The sequence below is a fragment of the Varanus komodoensis genome, unplaced genomic scaffold, assembly GCF_004798865.1.
Source record: "Varanus komodoensis strain SLA01 unplaced genomic scaffold, ASM479886v1 scaffold15, whole genome shotgun sequence".
Taxonomy (NCBI): domain Eukaryota; kingdom Metazoa; phylum Chordata; class Lepidosauria; order Squamata; family Varanidae; genus Varanus; species Varanus komodoensis.
In genome coordinates this window covers 6,128,675-6,154,991 of record NW_025335440.1, presented here as the reverse complement: position 1 = coordinate 6,154,991, position 26,317 = coordinate 6,128,675, and the positions used below count along the sequence as shown (strand labels likewise).

The window sequence follows — 26,317 nt, the reverse complement described above, 5'->3', positions numbered from 1 at the left end:
CATCATCTCCATCTCCATCATCTCCATCATCTCCCTCTCCATCTCCATCATCTCCATCAACTCCATCTCCATCATCTCCATCAACTCCATCTCCATCCATGGTGCTGAGCCATGGCATAGGTCTCAACACCATGAATACCTCCTTTAAAATACAGACTGAAACCCAACTTTCAGTGGGTCACAGCTTAGTTCAGGGGGGGCAGAGAAGTCTGAAATGGGGGCCACATGCTGTCCGCTAATGAAACCAATGCTAAGGCCACGTCCTGGCAACTCTGACTCCACCACATTTTTCTGCACGGCATTTGAACCCAAAATGCCTTGCAAAATAGCAAGAGCCACACAATCCCAAGAATGAGTGTGTCACAATCTGCAATTCTAGGCCCACAAGGGCAGATGAGGTCAAATATTTGGATCAAAAATTCTCCACCATTCCTGTGAATCACAGGGACTCTCCATGGACAAGCGAAGCCTATGCGGAGAGACGGCAATCTCTTCTGAATTGACTTGGGAGCTCTTTGCAGGCATCACTGAAGGATCACTCAAAAAGGGAGTGCTGAGAAATGTTTCCACCGGTCTTGTTGGCAGAATGCTTCATTTTTTCTTACGAAATCCAGAGCATTCTTTGGGTGCGCTGCACTTTCACCTCTCAATCTTCCAGTTTCATATTCAGCTTGGAAGAAAGGCTGGGCCGGCATCATAACAAGCTGCTGTTTTGTAACACCATCACATTCCTTTCGATCCTCGTGAGGACAGAGCAATTGAGAGCACAATCCTTAGCACGCCAACACAAAATCTTGTGGACGTGTTAGAGCATACCTACAGAAGTATTTATTTATTTATTTATTAAAACATTTCTATGCTGCCCCGTGCCGAAGCCTCGGGGCGGCTCACAACATTGAATAAAATATACAATAAATTAAAACAATAACAATTAAAATATATACAGTAGAATAAAATATATAGAGAGGGCAAGGCCGACAACTCCTGGGGCATGCTGGGAGTTATGCGGAGGTTGGTCTAATCTTGCGCAGGGTCATGCCTTTAATCATGCATGTACCCTTCCGGTGGGAAGCAAGCAAGAATTAAACATGCCAAGGCTTCTTAACTCTTGCGGCTGGCCCTTCGTTGGCTGCAATACACGGTATGAACAACAGGTGGTGCTGCGCCTCCACTCATGGGAAAGACACAGTATTGCATTTCCCAACATGTATTTTACCCTTTATTTCCAGCTCGCTGCTCCAAGCTGGGCCCCATTGTGAGGATAAGAGCTAAAGGCCTTCAAAGGGCTTGCTTTCTTTGACACCTATTTAAAGATACTTATTTATTAGATTTACATCCCGCCTTTTTCTTACAAAGAGCTCAAAGCAACTTACATTGTTCTCTCCCTCTTGCTCGCAGTCTTCCCCCCCACAACAACAACCCTGTGAGGTAGGCTGTGCTGTGCTGGCAGGCAGCAGAAGCAAACCCGGCAGGGATTAAAGGAAGGGCTTTATGCAGGGCATCGTTAACCTGCGGGATTCACCGCCACAGTATACAGCCATGGCCGCAACTTGGAGGGGACTGGACATATCCACGGAGGGCGAGGTTAGCCGCGGCAGGTGTGAGCCACCTCCACTATCAGCAGCAGTGGCTGGGGAACATGGTCCTGCTCGTGAGCTTCCCGCAGGCCGCTGGCTGGCCCCGTATGAACAGATGGGTGGACCAGTGGGACTGTGGTGCAGTCCAGGGGGGCTCTTACGATACTGCCGTATGAAAAGATGTCTGCAATCTTTGCAATGCAGTTTTAACTTTTTAGCCACTGGCCATTTTAATTTGAGTATTCGTATTATAATGTATGCCGTGCTAACATTCTTTTCTTTTCTTTTATAAGAACTTCTTTTCTTTTCTTTTATAACTTTTCTTTTATAACTTTTTTATATCATTTATATTTTTTATTTATTTTATATTATTAATTTTAATTTTATATTGTTATTTTTATATTGTATTGTATTTTATTGTGTTGAAAGCCGCCCCGAGGCTTCGGCAAGGGGCGGCATAGAAATGTTCTAATAATAATAATAATAGTAATAATAATAGTAATAGTAGTAGTACTACTACTACTACTACATTTATAGCCTGCCTTTCTTCCTCTAGCAAGGAGTCTGAGCTTGCTTACAAGTTTCTTCTCCATGCCCTCCTATATTGTGTGTGTGTACAGTTGCAAAGTATTGGCTGTGTATTCACTCAATATCATTATGATTCTGTTTTAAACTGTACGGAATGGAGAGAAATGTATTTATGAAGCACTGAAAGAGTTATGCATAAATAAAGGGGATTTGTTTCTTTTAGCTTTGGGGGGAAAGCAACTAACAGAGCAATCCTAGACATTTCTACTCAGAAGCAAGTCCTCTTGAGTTCAGTGGGTTTTTCTCCCCAGGTACATGACTATGGACTTGAGTCTGATGAGGGAAACAGGGGTGATGCGTAACGGCAGAGCTTTTTGGTCATAGAACACACCAGAACAGAGTTCCTGACCCTTTTTTCGACAGATTTTCCAAGTTTTCAAAATAACTTTTGAAAATTTGATGCTTGGTCCACATGGATTTGAATCGCCCTATCGAGCAGAGCAGGTCGGCGGCAAAATCGTTAAAACGGTGCACGCGAGCTGCTTGTGTATCGAATCGGATGCATGTGTACTTCACACTGGTTGTGATGGTGCTGCGCGGCTTGTGACTGGTCGTGCGGTCGCACGCTGAGCTTACTGCGGGTGGCAACCGTTATGTTTTGTTACACAACTGACGTGTGTGGGTGTGAGTACAGTGATTGACTACGTGCGAAAGGTAAATAATTTCATGAGTTCCGGCACCTTTTTGCCTACAAAAAAAGCACTGTGGAACGGCATACCTGGTATGGGGAGAGCAGCTGGGAAGCAGCTCCTCTTGGCAGAACTGGAACCCAGCACCGGCCGAGACTTGCCAGGAAAGACACATCCTGTGCCGTGCGGTTCTCAGCGGCCTTGGGAAGAGGGAGCAGGGCCAAAAGTGCCCAAAGCTAGCTCCATCGCAAAGGGCCGGGTTGGGAAAGGCAGCTCTATAGCCACCTGCCCAGTCTTGGTTTTATTTATTTATTTAATTACTAAAACATTTCTATGCCGCCCCTTGCCGAAGCCTCGGGGCAGCTCACAGCATAAAATAAAATACACAATAAATTAAAACAATAACAATTAAAATATATACATTAGAATAAAATAAGCCACCCTGGCCAAATAAAATTCAATAGTATTATCATTTAAAATGCTGCTTAAATAAAAAGGTCTTTGCCTGGCTCCGAAAAACAAATAACGACGGCGCCAGGCGGACCTCTCTGGGGAGCGCATTCCATATTCATCTCACTGCCTTGGAGTACAGTTCTCATCATCCCCAGCTGCGACGGCCTTTCAGATCAGAATGCTTCTGGGTTTCCAGTCGAAAGGCTGTGAGCAGAGCTGGCTCTTGTGCAGCGTGAAATGTGATTTGTTGGTTGTTGTATCGCTTTGGGGGAAAGCAGCCAGTTCTGAAGGCGGGAGGAGCACCTGGCTTTATTTATTTATTTAAAACATTTCTATGCCGCCCCATCGCAACAAAGCCTCGGGGCGGCTCACAACACATGAATAAATACAGAAGTAATAAAATAAATAAATACTAAATTATACAATAAATAACACCCCCTCAGTGCATTCTCGGCTAAATAAAAAAAAAATCCTAGTTAAAATAAGTTTTAAATAAGAAGGTCTTAGCCTGGCGCCGAAAAACAAATAACGACGGTGCCAGGCAGACCTCTCTGGGGAGCGCATTCCATAGATGGGGCGCCACTGCAGAGAAAGCCCTCCTCCGGGATTTTGTCTCCTAATATCATTCACAGAGGGCTCCCGGAGGAGGGCATCTGCTGCTGACCTCAAGGGGCGGGAGGGCATATATGGGAGCAAGCGTTCCTTTAAGTATCCAGGGCCCAAGCCGTTTAGGGCTTTATAGGTCATAACCAACACCTTGAATTGGGCCCAGACTCAATCGGGAGCCAGTGAAGCTGACGGAGGACTGGGGTTATATGAGAACAACGCCCAGTCCCCGTCAGCAACCCGGCAGCTCTATTCTGCACCAACTGAAGTATCCGGACCGTTTTCAAGGGCAGCCCCACGTAGAGTGCGTTACAGAAATCTAATTGGGAAGTTACCAATGCATGTGTCACAGTCTCCAGGCCGTCGTTCTCCAGGAAGGGACGCAACTGATGGATCAGCTGAAGCTGAAGGAAGGCGCTCCTCGCCACCACCGTCACCTGAGCTTCCAAAGACAGCTCCGGGTCAAGAAGCGCTCCTAAGCTGCGAACCCTGTCCCTCAGAGGGAGTGCAACCCCATTTAGCTGCCCATGGCCCCCGGCTTGTGTTCAAACTAGAATCGGGTTACCCTGACTGCCGCGCCGGGCCGTCCCGGGCCATGTCGATGAGCTATTTCTGATCCCGTTTTCCTTCTCTGTGTCCCTTCCTTCCTCATCCTCCCTTCAGGCCACCACGGAACCGCCCAAAAAGAAGCCGGACCCCGTCACGTCGGAGACTGTGGTCATCTGGGGTTTGCGTCTCTGGCAGGTGGTCGGGATCTTTGCCATTTTCGTCCTGAGCATTAGTAAGTCCAGCTTCTCCGCCTCCCCGCCAAATCCCAGGCCCTGTGCGCTGTCTAACAGTTCTGGAAACCCTTTTACTGTGCGCTTGCTCTGCATCTGCTCTTTTTCCAGCTCATTCTTTTAATAGTTTCACTTTTTATAGCTCACCACTCCAACGTCTCCATCCCGGGACACAAAGCGCTATATAAAGGTGGCAAAAGATCAAAATCGCTGAACTGCACACGGGGTGGAACGAGGGCTGCTGGCTGGGCAATTGATCCCCACACATTCACTGGGGAGCAAGGCTGCTTTGCTAAATTTGGGAACGCCACTGCTCAGCCTGACAGTTTCCAGAGGCCCCCACCCCAAAGGAGAGCCCCATTTCCAGTTTCCATCTGCAGCAAGAGCGAGTCTTTCAGAAAGTGTGAGAGCAAGCCACCCCCATGGGCTTTGCATCACACCAGAGGGGCATGTCTCATGGCCGGGGGGATTTCTCCCCACTCTGCACAATGGGGCGGATCTCCACAGCAGCAGCAGTGGGGTGGGGTATCCACCCCGGTTGTCAGTCTGAAGTTTAAAGGCGCTCTCCAGGGTGCTGATGACTGCGGAGCTGGTCTTGGATCTAGTCCTGCCCTCTGGAGCAATCGAAACAGAGCAAGTCAGAAGGGGTCTCCCAGGCCATCTAGTCTGACCCCCGGCTCCAGCCGGCTCCGCTCATGACATGCCCAATGCTGAGCAAGTCCCATTCTCTCCATGGCACTTGGTATAATTGAGCAGTGCTTTCTTGGCTCCTGTGCCCCCACCCCCCGCAGAAGCCCATACGGGTTCCCTGTCCCCATCCTAGGACTCAGTTTCCAGGCCCAGCACCCTTTTCTGGACGCTCCCCAGTGCCCCCGTTTCCTTCTGATCTCGTTACACGAAAAAACTGCTCCCAGCCTTGCCTGGTTTGCTATTTCTGCTTATTCTTTTTAAAGCTGGGATCCCTTTAAAAAAAATCTCATCTGTTTTAACCACCCAAGCGGCAAGAGCGAGACCAGCTTCTGTCATGGGAGCTTAACAATGGCAAACATTACACTGCATGGACAATTAAGTCATCCCCGGATGTGCTTTTTGCAAGCCTAACGAGCTAAATTCCCTGCCGGCTGCTGGCATTTGAATTCGGAACGCCGTGGTGGGAGGCGAGAAGCGAGGATTCACACCATGGCACGGCATGGCCGTGTTGGAGGGTTCAGCTGGCCAGATGTCGGAAGGCCACTGAACCAAAACCGTCCCCCAGGCCGCGTCTTTCTAGCGCTGCAGAATGAAAAGGATACAGGCTGAGTGTTGATGCAAATGGACCGTTGTGTAGGAAACCAGGACACAGTGCAAGGGGACCGAGCCAGGGATGGGCAGGAATGCAAGGTTTTCACCTCCCCCGCAGCCCCCGTTTGTCCGTTTGCACTGGTGTCAGCGGAAACGTTGTGTGTATAGGACCAGCTCGTGGACTTCTGTTTCTAAGGCAGCTTCTGGTTTGTGGGTTTTGTGAATTTTTAAGGAAACACAAAGGAATTTGGTGCAAATTTTTAGCACCAAAATAAAATTCACCAAAATAAAATTCAGATAAAATGAGAAGCTGCAGAAACTTTTGAAAGCCACCTTGAGCTCTGAAGTGGGGTGGATAAAATATAATAAAGGATGTGTAATGGCAACAAGCTTGGATAAGATGGAGGAGATGTAAGCTGCTTTGAGCCCTTTGTAGGAAAAAGGCATGATATAAATCCAAAAATAAATAAATAAATTTGAAATTGGACCCCGAGGGTGTGGAATGGGCTTCCACAGGAGGTCGCTGAGGCCCCCTTGGTGAGGGTGTCCAAGGACAAGCTGGACATGCACATGGTGGCCATGTCATGAGCGGAGCCGGCTGGAGTTGGGGGTCAGACTAGATGGCCTGGGAGACCCCTTCTGACTCGCTCTGTTTCTATGTTTCTAAATCATACAAGCTGTGCTATTTGCAGGGCAAAAAGCCATCTGATTGTAGCATAAAGATTTTTCCTCTGCTCACTGAGCCTTCAGAAAAGCAGCCTGGGAAACCTGAAGACCTATAAAGCTTTAATTGGCTTAGAATCTGAAGGAGCACCTCCTTCCATATATGCCTGCCCACCCCTTAAGATCTGGGTTGGGGGTCCTTCTTCGGGAGCCCTCCTTGAAGGAGATCAAGAGGGTGGCTACCCAGAGAAGGGCCTTCTCTGTGGTGGCACCCCTGTTATGGATCATATTCCCCAGAGAGGTTCCCCTGGCATCAACACTTCATTCTTTTCAGTGCCAGGCCAAACCCTTTTAATTTGCCCAATATTTTAAGGTTTAATGGGGGTTTTATAGGGGGAGAGATGCTGTGCTTTGCTTTTTTTTATTGTAAGACCAGCCTGAGGCCTTTTGTAGTAGGAAAGGAAAGAGAAGCTTGAAAGAAAGAAAGAAAGAAAGAAAGAAAGAAAGAAAGAAAGAAAGAAAGAAAGAAAGAAAGAAAGAAAACACCACGAAGAGGATGGTGGCGAAAAGGGGGGAGAAGGGGCGAAGGGCTACCTGGGGAGCCCCAGATAGAAGCAAAGGCTTGTGGGATTTCTTCGAAGCACGGATTTTGAAATGGAAGGGCCAAGAGGACATGAGCTGATTCGAAGGATTTGGGTGCACTGAATGGGCTTCATCGGCAACAGAAAGACCAGAGGGTTTCCTAGGGTAGGAAAGGTGGAATTTGCATCCACAGAGCTGTCCTGAAATTTGATGGATGTGGAAGCAAATGAGAGGAAGGAAGGAACCGAGTTAATCAGTAACTTCTTGAAATGGAGTTTCCGAAGGAAAAATAAATTATGACATTGTAATAGAAACTGGCACTGGACATTGTAATTGCTCCAAGACGATTTATGGCTCACATCCGAGGGATAAGAGAACGATTACGAGCCCTGTCTTTTTGCACATCTCCAGGCTCCTCTGCCCTGCTGGGGGGAGCTGGTTTTTTGATTGCCAATGTCAAAGAGTAAGGAATTAGTTTATATGAACTGAATGGCAGTTTCCACCTTCTCATCATGTTTGAATGCTCCTCTGGGCAGTCTGGAGCAAAGAAGTCCTGCAAATAGAAAAACAGCAGATCAGGGACCTCTTCTCCCTGAGCTGCTAGCTTTCTACATGCAGAGATTAACTCCAAATATAAATATTTAAGCTGGTCTGAGCAGGAGCAGCATAGCAGAAGGATCTTATCTCCCAGGTTCTACTTGCTGTGAGCATTTTCCTCAAAGGGATGCCAAGGACAAAAATACCACAAAGGCCCAGAAGATGCATCCCAGACACCCTGCGCTGGTGACACCAAAATCAGCATTGCATGTATTTGCTGTTTGGCTTGTCACACAAACACCACAAAAGTGTGAGGTGCTGAGCCAAGCTACATTTCGGTGCGTACATTCATAAAACCACGGCCAACCTAGCCTCCCTCTTCCAGAACAAAATTCCTATCCTGGAAGCCTGCTTGAATTTGGGAAGTGCTCCAATTGCTCATTTTGACCACTAGGTGGCAACAAATCCCAAACTGGGAGAATGTAACACAGAGGGACTCAGTTGCGGGGGGGGGGGGCGTGTGTCCTATTTTGTGGAGGTGGGCAGTCCTCTATTTGAAGGCCTGTGCAGTCCGAGCCCACTTTAAAGAAGAACCAGAAAGTGATGGCAAGTTGGGGGGGGGGGGCTGGAAGTTGTCCACAAGCGGCCTCCTCATGAGGGGCAAGGAGCCCCCCAGTCAGCCCAACATGGAGGGATGGATTGTGTCTCTCTTTGAATTACAGTAACGCATTTTAAACCGCCACTTATCAATGAGTGCCTGCAGACGGTGTCCTTGCGTCCCTCTTTGTACGGGATGCATCGCCTCTCTTTTGGCAATGGGTGGTGGCCACCCTAGCCCCAGGGAGAGAAGCGGCATGAGCTTGCCCGCTTTTGCTGGCCACAGGAAGGCCGTTTTCCGCACCCTCTTTGTGGAAAGAGCGCCGTGAGCCTCAGCTGCAAGAAAGGAACTTCAGAGAGGCAGACACGGATTTTTGCAAAAGTTACTGGCCGATCCCAGCAATCTTCCAAGTGCCACCTCTGAGACAGACCTGCAAAGATCAGAACTAGATCAGATTTGGAGGCTTATGAATGCAAAACTAGCTAAATAAATACATCATCGCCCTCCCCAGAACCAAGTGTGCTCAATTTGGCCTTTGGGCGCTCTGCAGCAACATGTTTTCCTGGGGAAAAAAGAAGGAAATTGATGCGTGTTTCAGGAGCCCGGGCCCATGAGAGCAGTCCGGGAAGAGCTGAGGGTGCCTTCTCGGCTCCCCAAGATACCCCCAGGTCTGGACCGACCCTCAGCTGTCTCTCTGGTCTTTTTAGTCATCACCTTGTGCTGCATCTTCAAGTGCCGCATCCCCAGGACCAAGAAGGAGATCGAGGCCCGCTACGCCAAGCGCCAGGCCGCCAAGACGTACGCGGACAAGCTGGACACGGTGCCCCCGCTCAACGAGCTGACGGAGATCCCAGGAGGTGAGCTCCCTGCGCCCGTCGTGTCTGTTTCACGCACCTCGCCTTATGTAGGACCGAATCCCAGGTGATGCTTCCACGGCTTGGTGTTCAGACTGATGCCCTCTTTTCCTGGCCCTTTGTGAGTGCTCCAAAGACCCACAACGAAAAGTGTGTGATGGAAGACGGAGGGCAGTGGGGGGGGGGGGGGGGAGAAGACAATAGGATCCGGAGCCCAGAGGCCAGGAGGAAGCAACCTGCTAGCCAGGGGGAGGCCAGAGGCAGGGGGTCAAAGGCAGTGGAAGGTCAGGGTCTTGGGACGGGGGAGGCTAGTAAGCCAAGGGGCCAGGAGTAGAAGAGGAACTGGGTTCCAGAGCAGGACGCAGCCCCACAACCAGCCTAAAAGTTTGGGGGATCCCCCCAAAATAGGGGGCTGGTCATCTGGTTTTGCAGGCTTTTGAAAGACAACTTTTAAGCCATTTTTAAAATTGTCTTTTGAGTAAGAAATGGGGAGAGAGAAAATTTAGGGACCTCCCCCCCACACACGCGCACACAGCACTTGCCAGCTAGAGATAAAGCCAGGTAGGGTGGGCATTTAGTAATTGCTTAAAGTTAATGCATCCCCCCCCCAAAAAAGGGGGCACCCAAAAAAGAGGGCAAAATGAGTAGAAATTTGTATGCACTAGCCTGAAAGTGCTAGTTCAAAGATAGGCTGGACGTGCACATGGTGGGCATGTCGTGAGCGGAGCCACTGGTGCCGGGGGTCAGACTAGATGGCCCGGGAGGCCCCTTCTGACTCGCTCTGTTTCTGTGTTTCTATGTAAGTTTCACTTTGAATTTGGGAATTATGATTGTTTGAATGGAAGGGTAGGACGACTCACCATTGTAAAGAAGATGCTTCTGGTACAGGATAGCTTCAAGCAGAGCACCGTCCTCTGTCAAAGTGGACACCTGGCCACCCAAGCGCAGCCTCTCAGAAAGCCTTCCGTTCCCATGCTTGCACTGGGGTGTGCAAAAGGCCACTTTAAAACACGCATGCTTAAAAGGATGCACACTTTTAAAAATGCACATTTTCACACGAGACGCTTAGTTTTCTGGTTCAAATGCAAGGAAAAAGCGATGGAAACTGAACACAGGATGGAGTGGTCCTGACTTTGACATGGTCCTTGCAGAATCTTGCAGAATGAGGACTTGTTTGTCTAATCATGCATAGGCTGGTCGCCTCATGCACAACAACCCTGTAGGGTAGACCGGTGTTATTGCCAGTGAGGCAGCTGATCCACTCCGGAGCTTATGCCAAGCCTTACAGGAGCGATCCAGGGCATGGACCTAATTGGAGAAGAGCTCGTTCAGCACCACGGAGAGCTCCTTTAAAGCTCGGAGGAAACCCTGGGGCGGATCAGCAGCTCCGCCAGCGGTGGCGCCCCCGGATTTCACCGCTTCGGTGCACCCACTGGGTGCGTGGCTGAGTCGGGAGAGGGGAACTCCGGCTCACCATGGAGGCTGCAGGTTCCTGCTGTTGCTACCCTGGAGAGTTCTGAATTCTGGGAATGATGGGAAGGGTAGTCCAACACATCTGGAGAGCGATAGGCCAGACACTAGGGAGGGCGGAAAGGAAATGTCCCATTGTTCAGGGCATGTGTCCCAGCAGTCCTGACCTTTCCCTGCGGTGACAGTAGGGGGTGGGGGCCCACCGAGAAAAGCCCCCCGGAGTTGCTTTTCTGCTCTCCTGCCTCTTCCAGTGGCCCAGCTCCAGATGCTGGGGAAGCAGAGGGGCAGGAGATGCCCCTCCCGGGCTGCCCCCCTCGCCCGATCTCAGTCTTTACAGCCCGTCCCCCCGGACTGCACTTCAGCAAGGCCCTGGGCAGCAGGGGGGGGTGGCCCCCCAAGATGCAGGGCTCCAGATGAAGGATCAGGGCTGCAGCCAGCGGATGCCACCCTGTGACCCATCCCCCCCCCCCCGAGCGAGGAGGAGACAGGGCAGAACAGCAGGGGAAGAGGGGGCGAGAAGGCCAGCTCTCTGGGGGCGGGGGGCTAGAGGGTGTCAGGTCAAGGGCACCCCAAATCCTGGAATGGGCAGGCCCTGGCATAGGCAGAGGGGCCGAGGTGTCTTGGGCAGCATCCCACGAGATTGCTTTGAACAGGGAGTTTGCCCCTGTGGGTTCCGCAGCACCCGGAAAGGGCCCTGCCCCGAGCAGGGGGTGGACCCAAAGGCCCTTGCAGCTCGCCCTTTCTAGGATCCCATGACTCCTTTCCCAGGGGAGCTGAGCTGTGCACTTCTCCTGGTTTTCTGAAGGAAGTGGAGCTTCCAGCTAAGTAAAAGCAAGCCTTCTGGGCCGGGGGGGCCATGTCTTGGCCCAGTCTGGGGGGACTGCATGAGTGGGCTTTTGGATCTAAAGCTGGCATTTCCCCGGATTTCCAGAGTGCCCCTGAAGAAGCCTGGCCCAAGCACCATGCTCGCTGCAAGGCCGAACAGGCGGCTAGTCCTCATGAGCCTCCGCTTCTGTCTCCGCTCCTCCTGTTGCGCCTTGCTTTCCCTCTCCTCTCTCACGGCTCTCCTGTCCTTCTCTGACCTTTCCAGGCTCCACCGAAAGCCTCCAGACTCTCTCTGGCCAAGTCGAATGCCGTCCCCACGGCGCTTTGCCGGTGGTGAAAGAGGAAGAGGAACCAGCCCCGCAGGGCCACTAGGGGGCGCGCTCCGCCTATTTTCTTGGGTTTTTCCTCTTCCCAGCAAGGCCTTCCAGACTCTGCCATCACTGCTCGTGGTCCTCCCTCATTTCTCATCTTTTCCTTGTCTAACCTGGACTCTTTTCTCTGGACGCTCTTTGCTGTCTCCCGGCTTGAGCAGAAGGCATTACGAGACACTTTCCCCCGGAAAAACAGGCCTTCCTCGGAGTACCGTATCTCAGCGTTTCGGGAGCTCGAGTCAATGTGCGGATCCAGCTTTCATGGTGTCTTTCCCAGCTTTTGTGCAGTTTTTCCCTGCTGTGGAAGGTCCAAAGGCTTAATGGCTGGTGATATAAGAGCTTTCACCCAAAATGTCTCTCCCCTTCTGTCTTTAACCTGCCTGGCCCTTGAGTTTCTCCAAAATAATATTTGCCTCTTGGGCCAAAAGCGGCTCACCCTCCCTGACTTCAGCCTGCATGTGCCATGGCACCCAAACAGAAGCATCCAGGACAGGGACTCATGCAGAGAGGCAGCTCCCCGCTGTGGGTCTCTTGAGACTTACTTATTTATTTGGAACATCTATATGCCGTCCCATGCACAAAAAGCCTCGGGGCGGCTTCCAAAACAAATAAACTATTATACAGTTACCTTAAAAATCTGGAAACATCTTGGCACAATATAAAACCAATAAATACAATTCACAATTAAAATATCGTTTGAATAAAAAGGTCTTGGCCTGGCGCCGAAAAGCAAATAAGGATGGTGCCAGGCAGACCTCTCTGGGGAGCGCATTCCACAGATGGGGCGCCACTGCAGACAAGGTCCTCCTCCGGGTACTCACCCTCCTAATATCCTTCACAGAGCGTTCCCGGAGAAGGACGTCTGTTGCTGATCTCAAGGGGCGGGAGGGCATATATGGGCGCAAGCGTTCCTTTAGATATCCAGGTCCCAAGCCGTTTAGGGCTTTATAGGTCATAACCAAAACCTTGGATTGGGCCCAGACTTCAATGGGGAGCCAGTGAAGCTGACAGAGAACTGGGGTTATATGAGAACAACGCCCAGTCCCCGTCAGCAACCCGGCAGCTCTATTTTGCAGCAACTGAAGTATCCGGACCGTCTTCAAGGGCAGCCCCACGTACAGCACGTTGCAGAAGTCGCTCTATGACTTCTGCAGTGTTCCCGCATCTGGCTTCTGCGTAAGGCCAGCAGAATGAGCTGGTGGGGTGAGGGGGGAATGCAGCCGGATTAGATCGCCCCCTTGCAGTCAGGCACTGGGGAGGCCCTATAGCAGGGCTACAACCTCCAGAGACTAAAATCACCCCAGGTCTCTTGCAGCACGCAGTGTGGGAATGAGGGCTTGGAGGCCACGGTGGGTCCAAACACACAGAGAGAATTTCTTCTGCATCTCTTCCTTCAGAGTTCGTCCCGTTTACTCAGCTCAGCTCCCTTCCTTTTGGACTCTGGTTTTACTCAGATAATTTCTAACAGCGCTCCCAGAGCTGAAGTATGTGCCATTTGCCTCAGCTCTTAATTTGTCCAAGAAAGGAAGGAAGGAAGGACAGACGGAAGGAAGGAAAGAAGGAAAGAGCAAGCAGGTTCTGGGGGCAGTAGATATGCCGTCTACATCATGCCTCTTTTGGAATGAAATCCAGCATTTGGAAAGTGCTGAGCTCAGGCTCCTGATACCTTTATATCAGGGTGTGGAGACGCTCACTTTAGATGCAGATGTGGAGCACGGCATGGACCATCAGGAGCAACTGGGAAACGAAGTCGGGACAAGGCACGCAAACATCTGGAAATGGAGCCGGGATGCTGGCAGAGTCCCCGGATTTGGATCTGGCCCTCCGAATCCAGGCAGAAATTCCAAAGAGGAGAACCTGGAAAGATATTCCTCCAGATAATATTTTGCTGTTCTTCACAAAGGTGCCAAACTTTACGGCACTAGATGCCTGGGAGGGATTCTCAGACATACATTGGGGCCATGAATCTGTCCCCTTTCTCCTCCCCTTGACTATATATTTTTAGCAGAAGATAAGAGTTTTAGATTTTTAGCATGCTTTTCCCATTCTCAGAGTCTGCAATGCTTCTATGACTTAATTAATGACAGGAAGAAGTGTAAGCCAAGCCATGCTTTGCTGTGTGGGGGGGGGGGGGGGGTTTTTTCCTTTTGCCTTTGGCCATATCCCCTTTGCCCCAACCACACGCCCCTGGAGGGCTTCTCCAAAACTGAATTTGGCCTTTGCCCTAAAAGAAGTTCAATATTCCAGGACTAAATCATCATTTTTAGCAGTCCTGTTCTTCCACATCCACCAAACCAGCATTCAAAGGTGCTTCCAGGTAGATATTTTTCTCCACCGTCCATGCAATGAGCCGGCACAGGTGGGATTCCAAGGCCTGGCAGGGCCTTGATAAATGGCCAGTTTTTGCTCTTTCTTTCGTTCGTTCGTTCGTTCGTTCGTTCGTTCGTTTTTGTACCACCCAAAGGCCAAAAGTGGAGAGGTTCCCTGCGGGTCGCCCAGAATGGAGAACAGTCCTCTATGAGGCCTGGCAGTTGGACACCCCGCTCCCACACTGCAGGTCAAGATGGCCCCTTGCACATTCCAAAGAAGAGAAAATGCACCACCAAAGCAAGGGACAAAGAGGACAGGAAAAGATTTGCAGGGAAAGTGCCCCCTTGAAGAGTTCTCATTTAGCAAATTTATATTTCTAGATGCCGGTGTTAGAAAATCTGAACACGCATGCAGCCCAGCTCACCCTATTGGGCAACCTTCCCCGGCTGGAAGCTCTCCAGATGTTCTGCGTGGCCTCTCTCGGGATTCCTGGCCTTTGGCTGGGCTGGTGGGAACTGGAGTCCATAACCGTGGCCCATGGACATTCCGCAGCTGCGGCTCTGGAGGAACTAAATCTTGACGGGCAGCTTTCGGGCTGCTTGACATTCCTTTCTCCTGGGGGTTTATCTTGAACCCGGACTCGGACTGGAGACTGGGCCATCCCCGCTACAGCATGGCCACTGGAGTTGCTTGCCCAAGATCCCGGGCTAGTGAGGGAGGAGCAAAGCCGGAGCAAGGGACACGTGGGGGAACGGATCCGATCCGCCGTGCTGAGCTGCCAAGCCAACTGCATCCTGCACCATCCTGGCATTTGGATGCTCCAGTTGGGGGCGCTGCAGGTTTGTGGTTGGATCGAAGGCCGGCCCTGCCACAAGGCCCAACGAGGCAGCAGCCCTCAGGCGGCAGGCGCTGGGCGGTGGCAGCGAAGGGCAGCTGGAGAGCCCAGTGTGCCCTGGGGCCGGCCTGGGCCCCCAGGCGAGTCTGCGGGCTCCAGGAGCAGTGGGGGGCTCTGCCCCATCACCGGCACTGCAGAAAGATTCCACTGCCGGTCCAGCTGGCTTGGGTGCACGAATGAGGCTGTGGCACCATCTTTCACCCCAGAAAGTCAAATATCTCCCCTCCCCCCCCCCACCCGCCTGGGCCTTGTCTCCTGCTTATGATCAGGAACGCTGAGCTAATGGTTTGAATTCTACATGGTTATTGAACATGTGCATATGGCCCTCCCAACACACACGTATCCCTAAATTAAAATGCTTCTTGAAGTAAAATAAGATGAAGCACAGGAATTAAGTGCATTTCAGCTGCCCGCTTTGAGACTCTTCTTCAGTTGCATTCAGCTACTGCTGCTGCATCTTGGAAGGGGTACCTCTTCTGTCCACCTGCCTCTCTATTTCCAAGACTTCGACCCTGACCCACAACCCAGAAAGAATCCCAGAGTGGCTTACAATCAATCAGCAATTACCAAAAGGGGCAAGGAGAAGGGGCTAGGAAGGAAAGATCTTAATAGCTTTGATGATCCAGGAAGGGTCGTCCATTGCTTTTCTGTCTGTTGGCCCATAGAACAAAACCAGCACCCCCCCCCCACAAATAAAAAGGCTGACAATTGAACAAGATATATTGCAATCCATTAAAACAAAAATTACCCAAGCCATGAGAATGACCTGCCCGCATCGGTCTGTTGTGAAATTTAACGCATCAAATTTGGAGGCCAACACTCCATAGTGGTCTTGGGTGACCAAGACATGGAACCAGAATCTAAGAGTAAGTCTGGATTTGGCCTAAAGGTCTGAGGACATGCAGGGGCAGGGGCCAGCCCAAAGCATCCCTCTTCTGAAATAAAACCTGATTCCAGTGGGCCTTATTTCCTATTAAGCGTGTGCACAGAGGAGTTAGGGATAAATGACAAACTCATTTCCATTTATTTCTGAGTTTACCTATTTCATGCCCTCTGGACCAACACATATTTTCAAACACAATCTAGGGTTGAACTTCACACATTTCTGAGCCTGCAGTGCAGTCCACAAGACCAAGAAACAACCAAGAAAGAAAGAAACATTAAGAAGTTTGACAGCAAGTGCTCATTTGAAACACGTGCACAAAAAAACCATGCTTTTGAAAAGTGCTCACAAACCTGATTTAATTAATGGAAGAAGAATCCATCCGTCTCAAGGATGCACACAGCTGAGGTGGACACTTGGGGCGAGGGAGGAAGGAAAGGCTGCAATACGAGATGGACATGAGTCGAGATGAGCTTCAAGGTGGATTTTGGACCAGTCTGAATTCGAGCTTCATTTGCATGCCTAGGGCTGGAGCGGAGTCTTTTTAGATACATCTGCACAGAAGTCCAGCAGGTTACATGGCTCACACTTAAGTCCCATGAAAGGACGGCGCTTCTATTCAGGGGTGCCTTGAATCCAGGCCCCTGAACCCCTGGATCCCAGTCGGAAGCTTTCTTCTGCCCCGGCCGACAGTCAGCGCCCCGCGGCACTGTCGTTTCAAAGGATGGGGAGCAATCCAATTTGGGGGTGAGAATCTGGGGATTCCCTGAGCTCAGTTCTCCAGACTCTGGTCTGCTTTGCAGCAGGTGTGGAAGAAGGACGGACTCCCGCCAGGGGGCCTGGTGCATCCCTCCCAGCCCCCCTTTTCCACATTCTGCAGCTGCTTCCGATGGGAAGGTCGCTGGTTGCACATCTGGGGATTGTGGATTTCCCCTTGGCTTGGCTTATTTTCAGGGCTGGGCCAAGCGCGATTCGATGTCCACAGGTGCTCTAGAGACGGATTCCAAAGGTTTGTCCCAGCCCCCCTGGTTATTTCAATTCTCACCCTCAGCTAGCGCCTATTTCCATACTCTTTAAAGGGTGAGGACGGGGCCACATCTCTCAAAGAAAGGTGATCAGGAAAATTGGAGGGTCCAAACTAAAATTGCATGGTTTATTCATTGTTGGTGGCTTCTCCCCTTACAAGATGAGCTGTTTCTTCACGGCTGGCCTACCCGCATGACTAACAACAACATGTGTGCTTATGGCGAACCGCAACATCTCAGAGATGTTCCCAAAGCTCGCCTTCAGTGACTCACACACTCGTGATGGGGAATTGGGTGCTGCATTTTGCAGAGGCTTCAAGACCAGCCCTGCGCAAGGGGCTTCTTCACACAGTTTTTGCTATTGAAAAAAATACGATCTGCGTTCAGGCTGGAAAAATGAGAAACAGACCAGGCATCCCAGCTGGTGGTCCCACAAGCCGAGTGCTCTTGTAAGCTGCAAGAGTACATCAGTTCCGTTATAGCATGCAAAATCTCATCTTTTATAGCCGTATAATTAGTCCCACACAGGTCTTCCACCTCTGCTGTGAAATAATTGGATTGCTTTGAAGAGTTATCTCGAAATAGAGAGATCATTTTCATTTTGCTGGGTATTAACAGAATTTCCGCTCCCCCGCATCTTATTTTGTGAAATTAATTTTGCCAGCTGTAAAACTAAAGCATCTTTTAAGACGGCGACTGGTTTGGGAACGGAGAGCACGGGGCCATCTGCAGGAAGGTCTCACGGCTTTCTTTGCACAATAATGGCACCTGTGCAGAAGGATAAAATTGCTTTCGGCTCCAGGGTGCATTTGTTTGAAGGCATTTCGGCTGCGACGTGATTTTTCCCCGTGGCGTCCGACAAAAGATGGCACAGCAGCCCTGAAATGGGGGCACCTGCCCTCTGTCTTAATCCCCCAACTTGGTCTTCATAACCTGGACAAAATACATGGGTAGCACTGTGTGCCCGAAGCTGTAGGGTCGCCATGCAGCGCCCCCATCTGGCGAGCCTTTGAACTGCAGAGGGCAGCCTTCCTGGAGAAGGCTCTCCCAGATGCTTCACCAGGCCCTGGACCGATCCCCGCGTCCTCCTGGACAGGGAGGAGAGCCAGAGAGCTTCCAGTCCCAGCTGCTCAGACCAAAAGCCCTTCCAGAACAGGGACACGCTCTGCCAGAGATGCCAGAGAAATCTGCCGTGTACCCAAAGGAGTCCACCCTTCTCCAGCTCTGCACCGCAGGCAACTGACTTTCCCAAGTCGCATGGAATCCACATACTTGCAACCCATTTTGGAAATGCTGCATCTTCTTCATTGCCCCAGGAGTCCACCTGTGGGGTTTACCCCCATGAATCCCTCCTATAAAGCTCAGAAGAAAAACTGCAATGGATAAGGGACCCCATGGACACAGGACTCAGCTTCCTTCGTTGCCCTCAGGGCCTGCTCGGGGGGAGGGGGGGTCCTGCAGGCATCGGCTCGGCTGCAGTGAGAACCAGGATGTGAGCATAGCTGGCCCTTTGCTCTGGTCAGCAGTGCTCCTGATCTCAGCCAGTGGGCAAGGAAGCCCCCAGCGGTTCTGCACCTAACTGGTGCGTGAGCAAGGCGGAAAGCCATCTGTGCTCCACTTCTCCTGGGAGACCACACTGCAGGTCCCCCTGTCTCCACGCAGGAGGAAATAACAGTCACAAACCCAACCCAGCAAGGAGCTGGTTCTGGTGACATTGGAGGCAGCATTTAATGGACTGCAAGCAGCTCGGGGGAAGGGGACCCAAACCCTGATTCTGGTAGCACAACGGGGGACGGTGCCATTTCGGGCAGAATCTGGGCGAGCTGGAGAGGAAAGGGTGCTTAACCCTTTCCCCACCAGTGGTTCTTCCCTGGGTTGGAGCCCCCCTGGCATCCAGCCACTCCTGTCCCAGGGGAGCCAGACACACAAGGCTAGCTTGTGTCCGGAGTGCCGCATGGAGGGGGAAGGTGATCTAGAAGAACTGGGAGGGTGGAGAAAAGTCAAGATTTGCAGCTGTGATCTAAAGGCCCTCCCGCTTTCCAAAGTGCACCAGAAAAATACAGAGGATACAATCAAAATACAGCTGCATTTAAACATGGTGGAAAGTCCCAGTGTGCAAATTTAAAACTGCTTAAAAAACTAATTTACAAACAAATAAAACAGTTTAGGATCTACGGCATTTTCACTGAAAGCTAGACTTAATGAAAACAGCAGACATAACTGTTCATATGACATTAACTGCCATTAATTGACTGGGAGAAGAGGGCAGTTTTAGCCAAAAGGAAGACAATGTTGGTGCCAGGCAGGCTGCAGCGGGGAGACCGTTCCACATTCGGGGGCCACCACCGAAAAGACCCTCCTCCTGGTTGCAGTTGGAGGAAGGCCCCCCACGCGGATCACAGGGTCTGGGTGGATGGTGCTCAGGAGGGGCGGTGAATCATATGCTGAGGCCCTGATCCACATAGGGCTTCCTAGGTCAAAACCAGCACCCGGCTCAGAGGTGCGTAGGCAGCCAATGCAAGCAGGCCAGCATTGGTGTGATGCGCTTGGACCCTTGGCTCCCGGGTTTTAATCTGGCCGGCTCATTCTGCACAAGCGGCAGCTTCCAAACAGTCTTCCAGGGCAGCCCAACAGGTGGTGTACGCTGTAGACTAGCCATTGTGTCCTGCCCAGGAGCCCTCAGAAACACGGCGGGGGGCGGGGGCTGTGTCCACTGCAGATAACCACTCTTCAACCCCGAAAGCTTCCTGCAATCTACCCCCTCAAGGCCCCAGGCAGTGAGAAAGAGGGGCAGGAGGTGCCCTGGGGCCTTTCAAGCTAGCAATGATGAGGAAGAGGAGGAGAACAGGCAGCAGGGAGGGAGGGGCCTCCTGGGGGGTGTCTTGCCCAAACCTAAAAGTGGGTGCTGCCTCTGCCTGGAAGGCCATCGCTAGCTCTTGCAGAGATCCAGTGCTTGCGGCGAGGTGGGCGATGCGCGGATGGGATGCAGGCCTGGGCCAAACGTTCTCTCTCTCTGCTTTTCCCCTGCTTTGCAGCTCAAGCCCCAGAAGAGAAGAAGGAAGAGGTGCCCACAGTGTCCAAGAAGGTGGATGCCCAGAAGAAGAAAGAGGGCCCCAAGGACTCCAAGAAGAAGAAGGAGGGGGGGAAACCAGGCAAGGAGGGCTCCCAGAAGGAAGGCAAGGAGGGCAACAAGAAGAAGCAAAGCGAGACCACGAAAGGGGCTGAGACGCAGCCCGAAGGGAAGAAAAAGGGGCCAGAGGGAAGTGGCGGCAAGGAGAAGCCCAAGGGCAGCCCCACGGCGGGCGGGAAAGGCGGTGGGAACCCCAAGCCTCCCGCCAAGAAGCCCCCGCAGAAGAAGTGAGATGAAACGGAGTAGAACTGCTCCACTGCAGAAGGAAGGAAAAGAGCAGACCTTGCACAAAGGAGACCAGCAAATGAGATTTCCACGAGGCCTTGGAACCCTAGTTCTCTATCTATCGAACTGATCGCTGTGCAAAACATAAACGGGGGTGGACGGCACCGTGTCTGAGCTTCCCCCCAAAGGACTGAGCTGGAAACGTCACCTCTTTTCTCCACGCTTACTGCAAGTTAGTGCCTTCTGATTTAATGAGAAGCCTGAACTCACAGGCATCATCTGTGATGCGACTGAGGTGGAGATTGCTCTGGCGACAGTGAAGAAAAGGTACTCTGTACATGCCCAGACATGGCCTCCCTGTGAGTGGCACCTCTCTTTTCCCAGCATGGAAAATAGAGAGCGTGGATGAGTTTCCAGAACGTCGGCCATTCGGGAGTGAGAGCAATGGCGTCGAAGCTCCTGCAGCCCTGGGGCCGCAGCCTGTTCCCAGCATCCAGTGGTGGGCGGGGCCAAAGGCAAAAGAGGAGGGGCCCCAGATACCAGCCTATTAGCCCGAACTGCCAGCATTTTAGCCCTAAGGGGGGAATTTTAGTCTTTTAAAACCAGGGAGAAAAGCAAAAGCTGGAAACATAGAAACATAGAAGCAAAGCGGGTCAGAAGGGACCTCCCGGGCCATCTAGTCTGACCCCCGGCTCCGGCCAGCTCCACACATGACATGCCTATCATGTGCATGTCCAGCCTATCCTTGAATGCCCTCATTGAGGGGCCTCAACCACCTCCCATGGAAGCCCATTCCACACCCTCGGGGTCCTGACTGTCAGGAAGTGCTTCCTGGCATCCAAACTGAACTTTGGCTCCCTGAGCTTGGCTCCTTTGGAGCGCGTCCTGCCTTTCTTTGCAGGAGAAATCAGGTCTCTACCCACCTCCGTGTGACACCCCCTCACATACCTGTATGTCGCCAACAGATCCCCTCTGAGTCTCCTATTCTCCAGGCTGAAGGGGCCCAGCTCCCTCAGTCTAGCCTCATACGGCATCCCCTGCAAACCGGCCACCAACCCTCTGGCCCTGTGCTGCACTGACTCCAACCTGGCTAGATCCATCCTGTAATGAGGGGCCCAAAACTGAGCACAATACTCCAGTTGCAGGCACACCAGAGTTGTATAGAGTGGTAGTAATACCTCTCTCGATCTAGAAGCCACGCTTCTGGCTATGCAACCAAGGGTGGCGTTCGCTCTCTTGACCACCGCATCACATGGCTGGTTCATGTTCAGCCTGCAGTCGACCAGCACCCCGAGGTCCCTTTCACAAGTGCTACTCTCCAGCCACTTGTCCCCTAACCTGTACTTATGACCCCCATTCCTGTGCCCCAAGTGCAAGATCTTGCACTTCTCCACATGGAACGCCATCCTGTTGTCTCCTGCCCACTTCCATAGTCTGGCCAGATCCTTCTGGATCCGGAGCGCCTGCTCCTCAGTTGTGGCCACTGTCCCCGTTTTAGCATCGTTTGTGAATTTGATCAGCAGACGGGTCACCCCTTCTTCCATGTCATTGATGAAAAGATCGAACGCACCCAAGAACCGGTATTCTGCAGGAAGGGAGCACAGGCTTCCAGGGAAACCCAGCAGGCATGTTTGGGGCTCCGGACGGCACTTCGGTCAGACGCCCTGGGGCGAGCAGAATACCCTTGGAGGGTGCAAAAGCCTGGCGGAGCATTGCAGCGGGTCCCCACCACCATTAAAAGCGGTGCATGGGTCAAATCGCCACCTTGCCCACGGCCTTCACCCCTCCTAAATCTCACCCAGGTTCAGACAACCTGCTGGGAGCGGTAGACCCTTCTTTCCTTCTCCTTTTCCTGCTGTTGGTCTAAACTTGCATTACGATTGCACATTTAATTAATTCTTTGGTGAGGAAAAGCACTCCTTGGAATATAAGTTCTTAAAGGGAAAATGGTCAAGCAGCAAGACACCCTTTGTGTGTTTATTCTGGCATCGACACCTCCGCTTTCTACACTCAATTAAAATTGGACTCGACTAACAAACCATTGAATCGTGAAGCTTAGGGGCGGGGGGCTTGAAAAGCCCTGTTCTTGCTCACAAAACACGGGCGGGGGGGGGGCACACAGGGCGAAGTTCTTTTTTTTTCAAATAAGTTTTATTTGAAATTATAGTCCTAAAAAAACAAAACAAAAAGAAAACTACAAGCAACATCCATCATCAAAAACATCGAGCCCACTGGGTCAGCCCCCACACCCTTCTTTTTCCATTTATGATAACTTAAAAACATATTTAAATCTAAGTCAAGTCCCATTTCTCTAGCCAATAATAAAAAGAGTCCCAAGTTTGATAGAAGTCAGTATCTTCTTTCTCCTTCAGTGATAAAGTCAGTCTATCCATTTCTGCACAGTGCAGAATCCGAAGTTCTTTTTTGCATGGCAGTTTCGGAATGCAATTTCATCTCATCTCCTGGTCACTCCAGAAGGTATTGGCAGCACAGGCTCATCTCCAAGGCCTTTGTGCGCGATGATGTCCAGAGCTTTAAAAGCCACGCACAGCAAAAGGGTGTCTTAACCATCAGTTAGACTTGGGAGATAGACGGAAGTCACCTCTAGCCTGCCCCTGCCGGAAATGGCAGCCTCGAAATGTTTGGCACACCCCTGATCCAAAGAATTAAAGAGCTTGAGCTGTTTAGCTTTAATTCATCTCACGCAGAACTTGGGCTTTATATCACGAGAAATTAAAACTGCATCCCGAAAGGGGCACTCTCACACTCGCTGCCTGTTGTCTTGCATCCTCTTCCAGAAGGAGCGGCTTCTTGAAGAAATGCCCCAGATTACCCCGGGAACCAGGGTTGCCTAGTGGTTAGAGTACTGGACTGGGCTTTGGGAGATCTGGGTTCTGATCCCCACTCAGCCATGGCACCACCTGGGTGCCTTTGGGCCAGTCCCTGACTCTCAGCCTGACCTACCTCACAGGGCTGTTTTGAGAAGATGGAGAGGAGGAAAAGAATTATGAATACCTTGATTTCCTTGGAGGAATAGAGATGAATGAAAGAATGCAAGAAATAAACTGGTAAATTATGCAAATGTGGATTATTGAGAAGGAATGAAGATGCCCTCCTTACTCCTGTTATTTTTACAAGATGCACCTTTATGCAAACAGGCTTGACCGACCAGCCCTCAAAAAGCCACAAGTCCTGTTGCCGTTTCATCGATGCTTGGAGGAAACTCTTGGCATCCATCCCTCTCAGTTGGGGGACCTTCTCTGGTGCTCAGCCCTGTCTCGGGAATTGAGCCTAGGGAGAGGAAGTCCCAAACCCAAAGCAAAGGCCACGCACCCGGCACAGTTTGTCTGCATCACACGCGGCAGCGCCAGCAAGGACGAGGGTGCTGTGTGTGCAGCAGCTGCATGGCGCTTGATTCCTGGCAAGTGCCACACGGACGCTGTGAGTCCAACTCCCATGTGCCACACAAGAATTGTGGCACATGGAGGCCGGACTCGCAGCTGCAACAAAGTATGTGTTGGGAAGCTGGTTTCTTCAAGCATGTGCAAAGCCCCCAGGTTACAACAACCACAATCACCACCCTAGATTTGCCGTGTCTTTCGCAGCTTGCAAAACTGCTCCCAACATCATAAAAAAGCGGGGAAAAGTCTGCAGAGGGAGCCTTTCCAAAGCCTCGAGTTGCTCTCGCAGCCACAACGGGCATCCTCGGGAGGTCATGTGGCTCGCTTCCGCCAAGGTGGCGTGGCGTTCCTGGCCTGCCTTGCTGATGCCAAACTTCCCGTAAAATTTCTGCAAGAGCCAATCCGCTCGGAGGCTTGGAGGAGCGCCAAGGACTTTCAGAAGACTCGGTCAATACTCCAGGTCTCTGTGCCGATCAATACTCTGTGAGAGCTCTTGGTGATCACGGCGGCTGGCGACAGGTTTGGGGGTGCTTCCTAGCGGCTCCGGGCAAGCCACTGAAAGTCTAGCTCAGCAGCAAAGGTCCTGTTTGGCCTGGAAAAGGTCCTTGCAGGTCCCATGCCAGGAATTTCGGAAGCACCTGGGAAAGCTCACCAGGGGCGGTCCCTCGCCCTGGCTCACCCGGCTGTCTTTTCTCTGCCGTAACTCGAACCGTGGGTGTGGAATTGCAACCCAGGAGATGGTGCATGTTTATCGAGGGGGACATTTTACTGCAATCAAAACTAACCCCCCCCCCCGCCCCCCTGATGGCTTTAAAGTGGCGAAAAGCATTCGCTGGGGAAGGTGGAATCCAGTTATGAATATCCTTTCACATCTACACCGTATTTTCTTTCAGTTGCTCTGGATTCTCTCTGCAGGTCTGCAAGTCTCCGCGTTTCCAAAAAGAGTTTCCTTCCTGTGTGATGTAGAAAAGAGGAGATCCACAGGTGATCGTGGGTGTCAAAGACAGAACACCCATTTAAAGTGCGTGTGTATGATCCGTTTGTGCCATTTCCGTGCCGAGATGGCACGAAGCTTTGTTTCAAAGCAACGCTTCTCCTTTGAGGTAATCGAGACCCTGATCTCTGTTAGGCGCTGAGGCGAGTGGGGAGCCCCCCTTTATCTGGAGAGCTTTCAATCAATGCCTTGAGTGAGGCAGCTTTGATATCTTGTGAGATTCCTGCCTTGCTTTTGCAGTGCTCAGATCTGCAAAGCCCTGAAAATCAGGAGCAAGGGAAGAGCAGGACCGAAGTCTGCCTAGCCCAGTGCTCTGCTCATGCAGTAGGAAAACCAGGAGAGGAGTGCAAGAGAACCTCTGGCCCATGTTCCCCAGCAACTGCTGCACACAGGCATGCTGTCGCTGCAACTGGAGGTAACCTAGGACCATCATGAGGACCAGTAACCACAGTAGCCTTCTCCTACAGGAACTGGCCCAACCGCCTTTGAAAGCCACCCAGATTGGTGGCCACAGGGAACCTGCCAGCAAGATATGAGTGCTCTTCCCCTAAGAACACAGGGAAAGCCCTGCCAGATCGGACCCAAGGCCCACACGGTGACAAGCCAGCGGCCCTCAGGATCTCTCCAGCGGGATTGGTGCACGGCCTCCGCCTGCCCAGCCCCTCAGCAACCGGTGCATGCAGGCTCAGCACTCTGGTCCTGGAAGGAACAGAGAACAGCACGGACTAGTAGCCCTTCCCAGATGCTGGAATTGCCCCTGTGGGGGTTCCTCCACCCCCACCCCCCCATCCTTCCTCCAGCTCTGCAATATCCTTTCGTCTGAACACGCACAACCAGGCTTGGCACAGCATTCCCGGTGGGGTTGTGCCAGCGGTTCGGATAAGCAGAGGGTGACCTTGGCAAGGTTTCATTTCGACGCCCTTCTCCGTTTGCCTGAGACGGGGCTGGTCTTTCTCGCAGCAGCTGCTCCCTGGCTGGGCATCCCCACGGAGCTGCCCGCTGCAGCGCCAAGGGGCTTCTGCACGGGTTTCTCAGCCGCCAGCTGGTGAAAATCTTCATCCAAACAGACATGAAACAGTTGGAGTATAACCGAGTCAGCCCGGAATCACTCTTACGGCATCGGGTGCAGATACGTTCCCGTTTCCCCTCTCCAGCTCCCTCCTATATAGGGTCACATTTCATCATCATCATCAACACATTTATACCCCTCTTTTTGCCTTTTGCAAGGAGCCCAACCAGCTGGCAAGTTTCTCCCCCTCTCCTTTTAATCCTCCCAAAAACAACCCTGTGGGGTAGGCCAGGCTGAGAGACAGAGTGGCCCAAAGTGACCTTCCTGGACAGTCTGATGCTTTGCAGTGCTGCACTTCCCTGGCAGAGAACACAAACAGCCCAAGGCACGCTGCTGCATCAGCGGCAGCAAAGATCAGCTGCTCCCTGTGACCCCACAGATTCCGCAATGGTTTATTAAGTGTCCCGTTGCGTGAAGGCCCAGGATGAATAGGCAAGCATAGAATCATGAGTTCAGGGGGTGTCTATTTTATTTTATTTTATTTTATTATTTTATTATTTTATTCTATTTTATTATAATTTTATTTTATTATATATCATTTTATTATATATTATTTTTTATTTTATTTTATT

At 51.4% G+C, this 26,317-nt stretch overlaps 1 protein-coding gene across 1 annotated transcript in view; it reads left to right on the top strand.

Moving 5' to 3' along the window:
- Positions 1-20,287, top strand: part of TMIE (transmembrane inner ear) — a 26,204-nt gene extending 5,917 nt beyond the window's left edge. Inside the window, exons 2-4 of the mRNA XM_044424977.1 lie at positions 4,517-4,634; positions 9,001-9,150; positions 19,962-20,287. Of these exons, the coding sequence (XP_044280912.1) occupies positions 4,517-4,634; positions 9,001-9,150; positions 19,962-20,287 (594 nt within the window). The remainder of the gene's footprint in view (positions 1-4,516; positions 4,635-9,000; positions 9,151-19,961) is intronic.
- Positions 20,288-26,317: the final 6,030 nt, after the last annotated feature.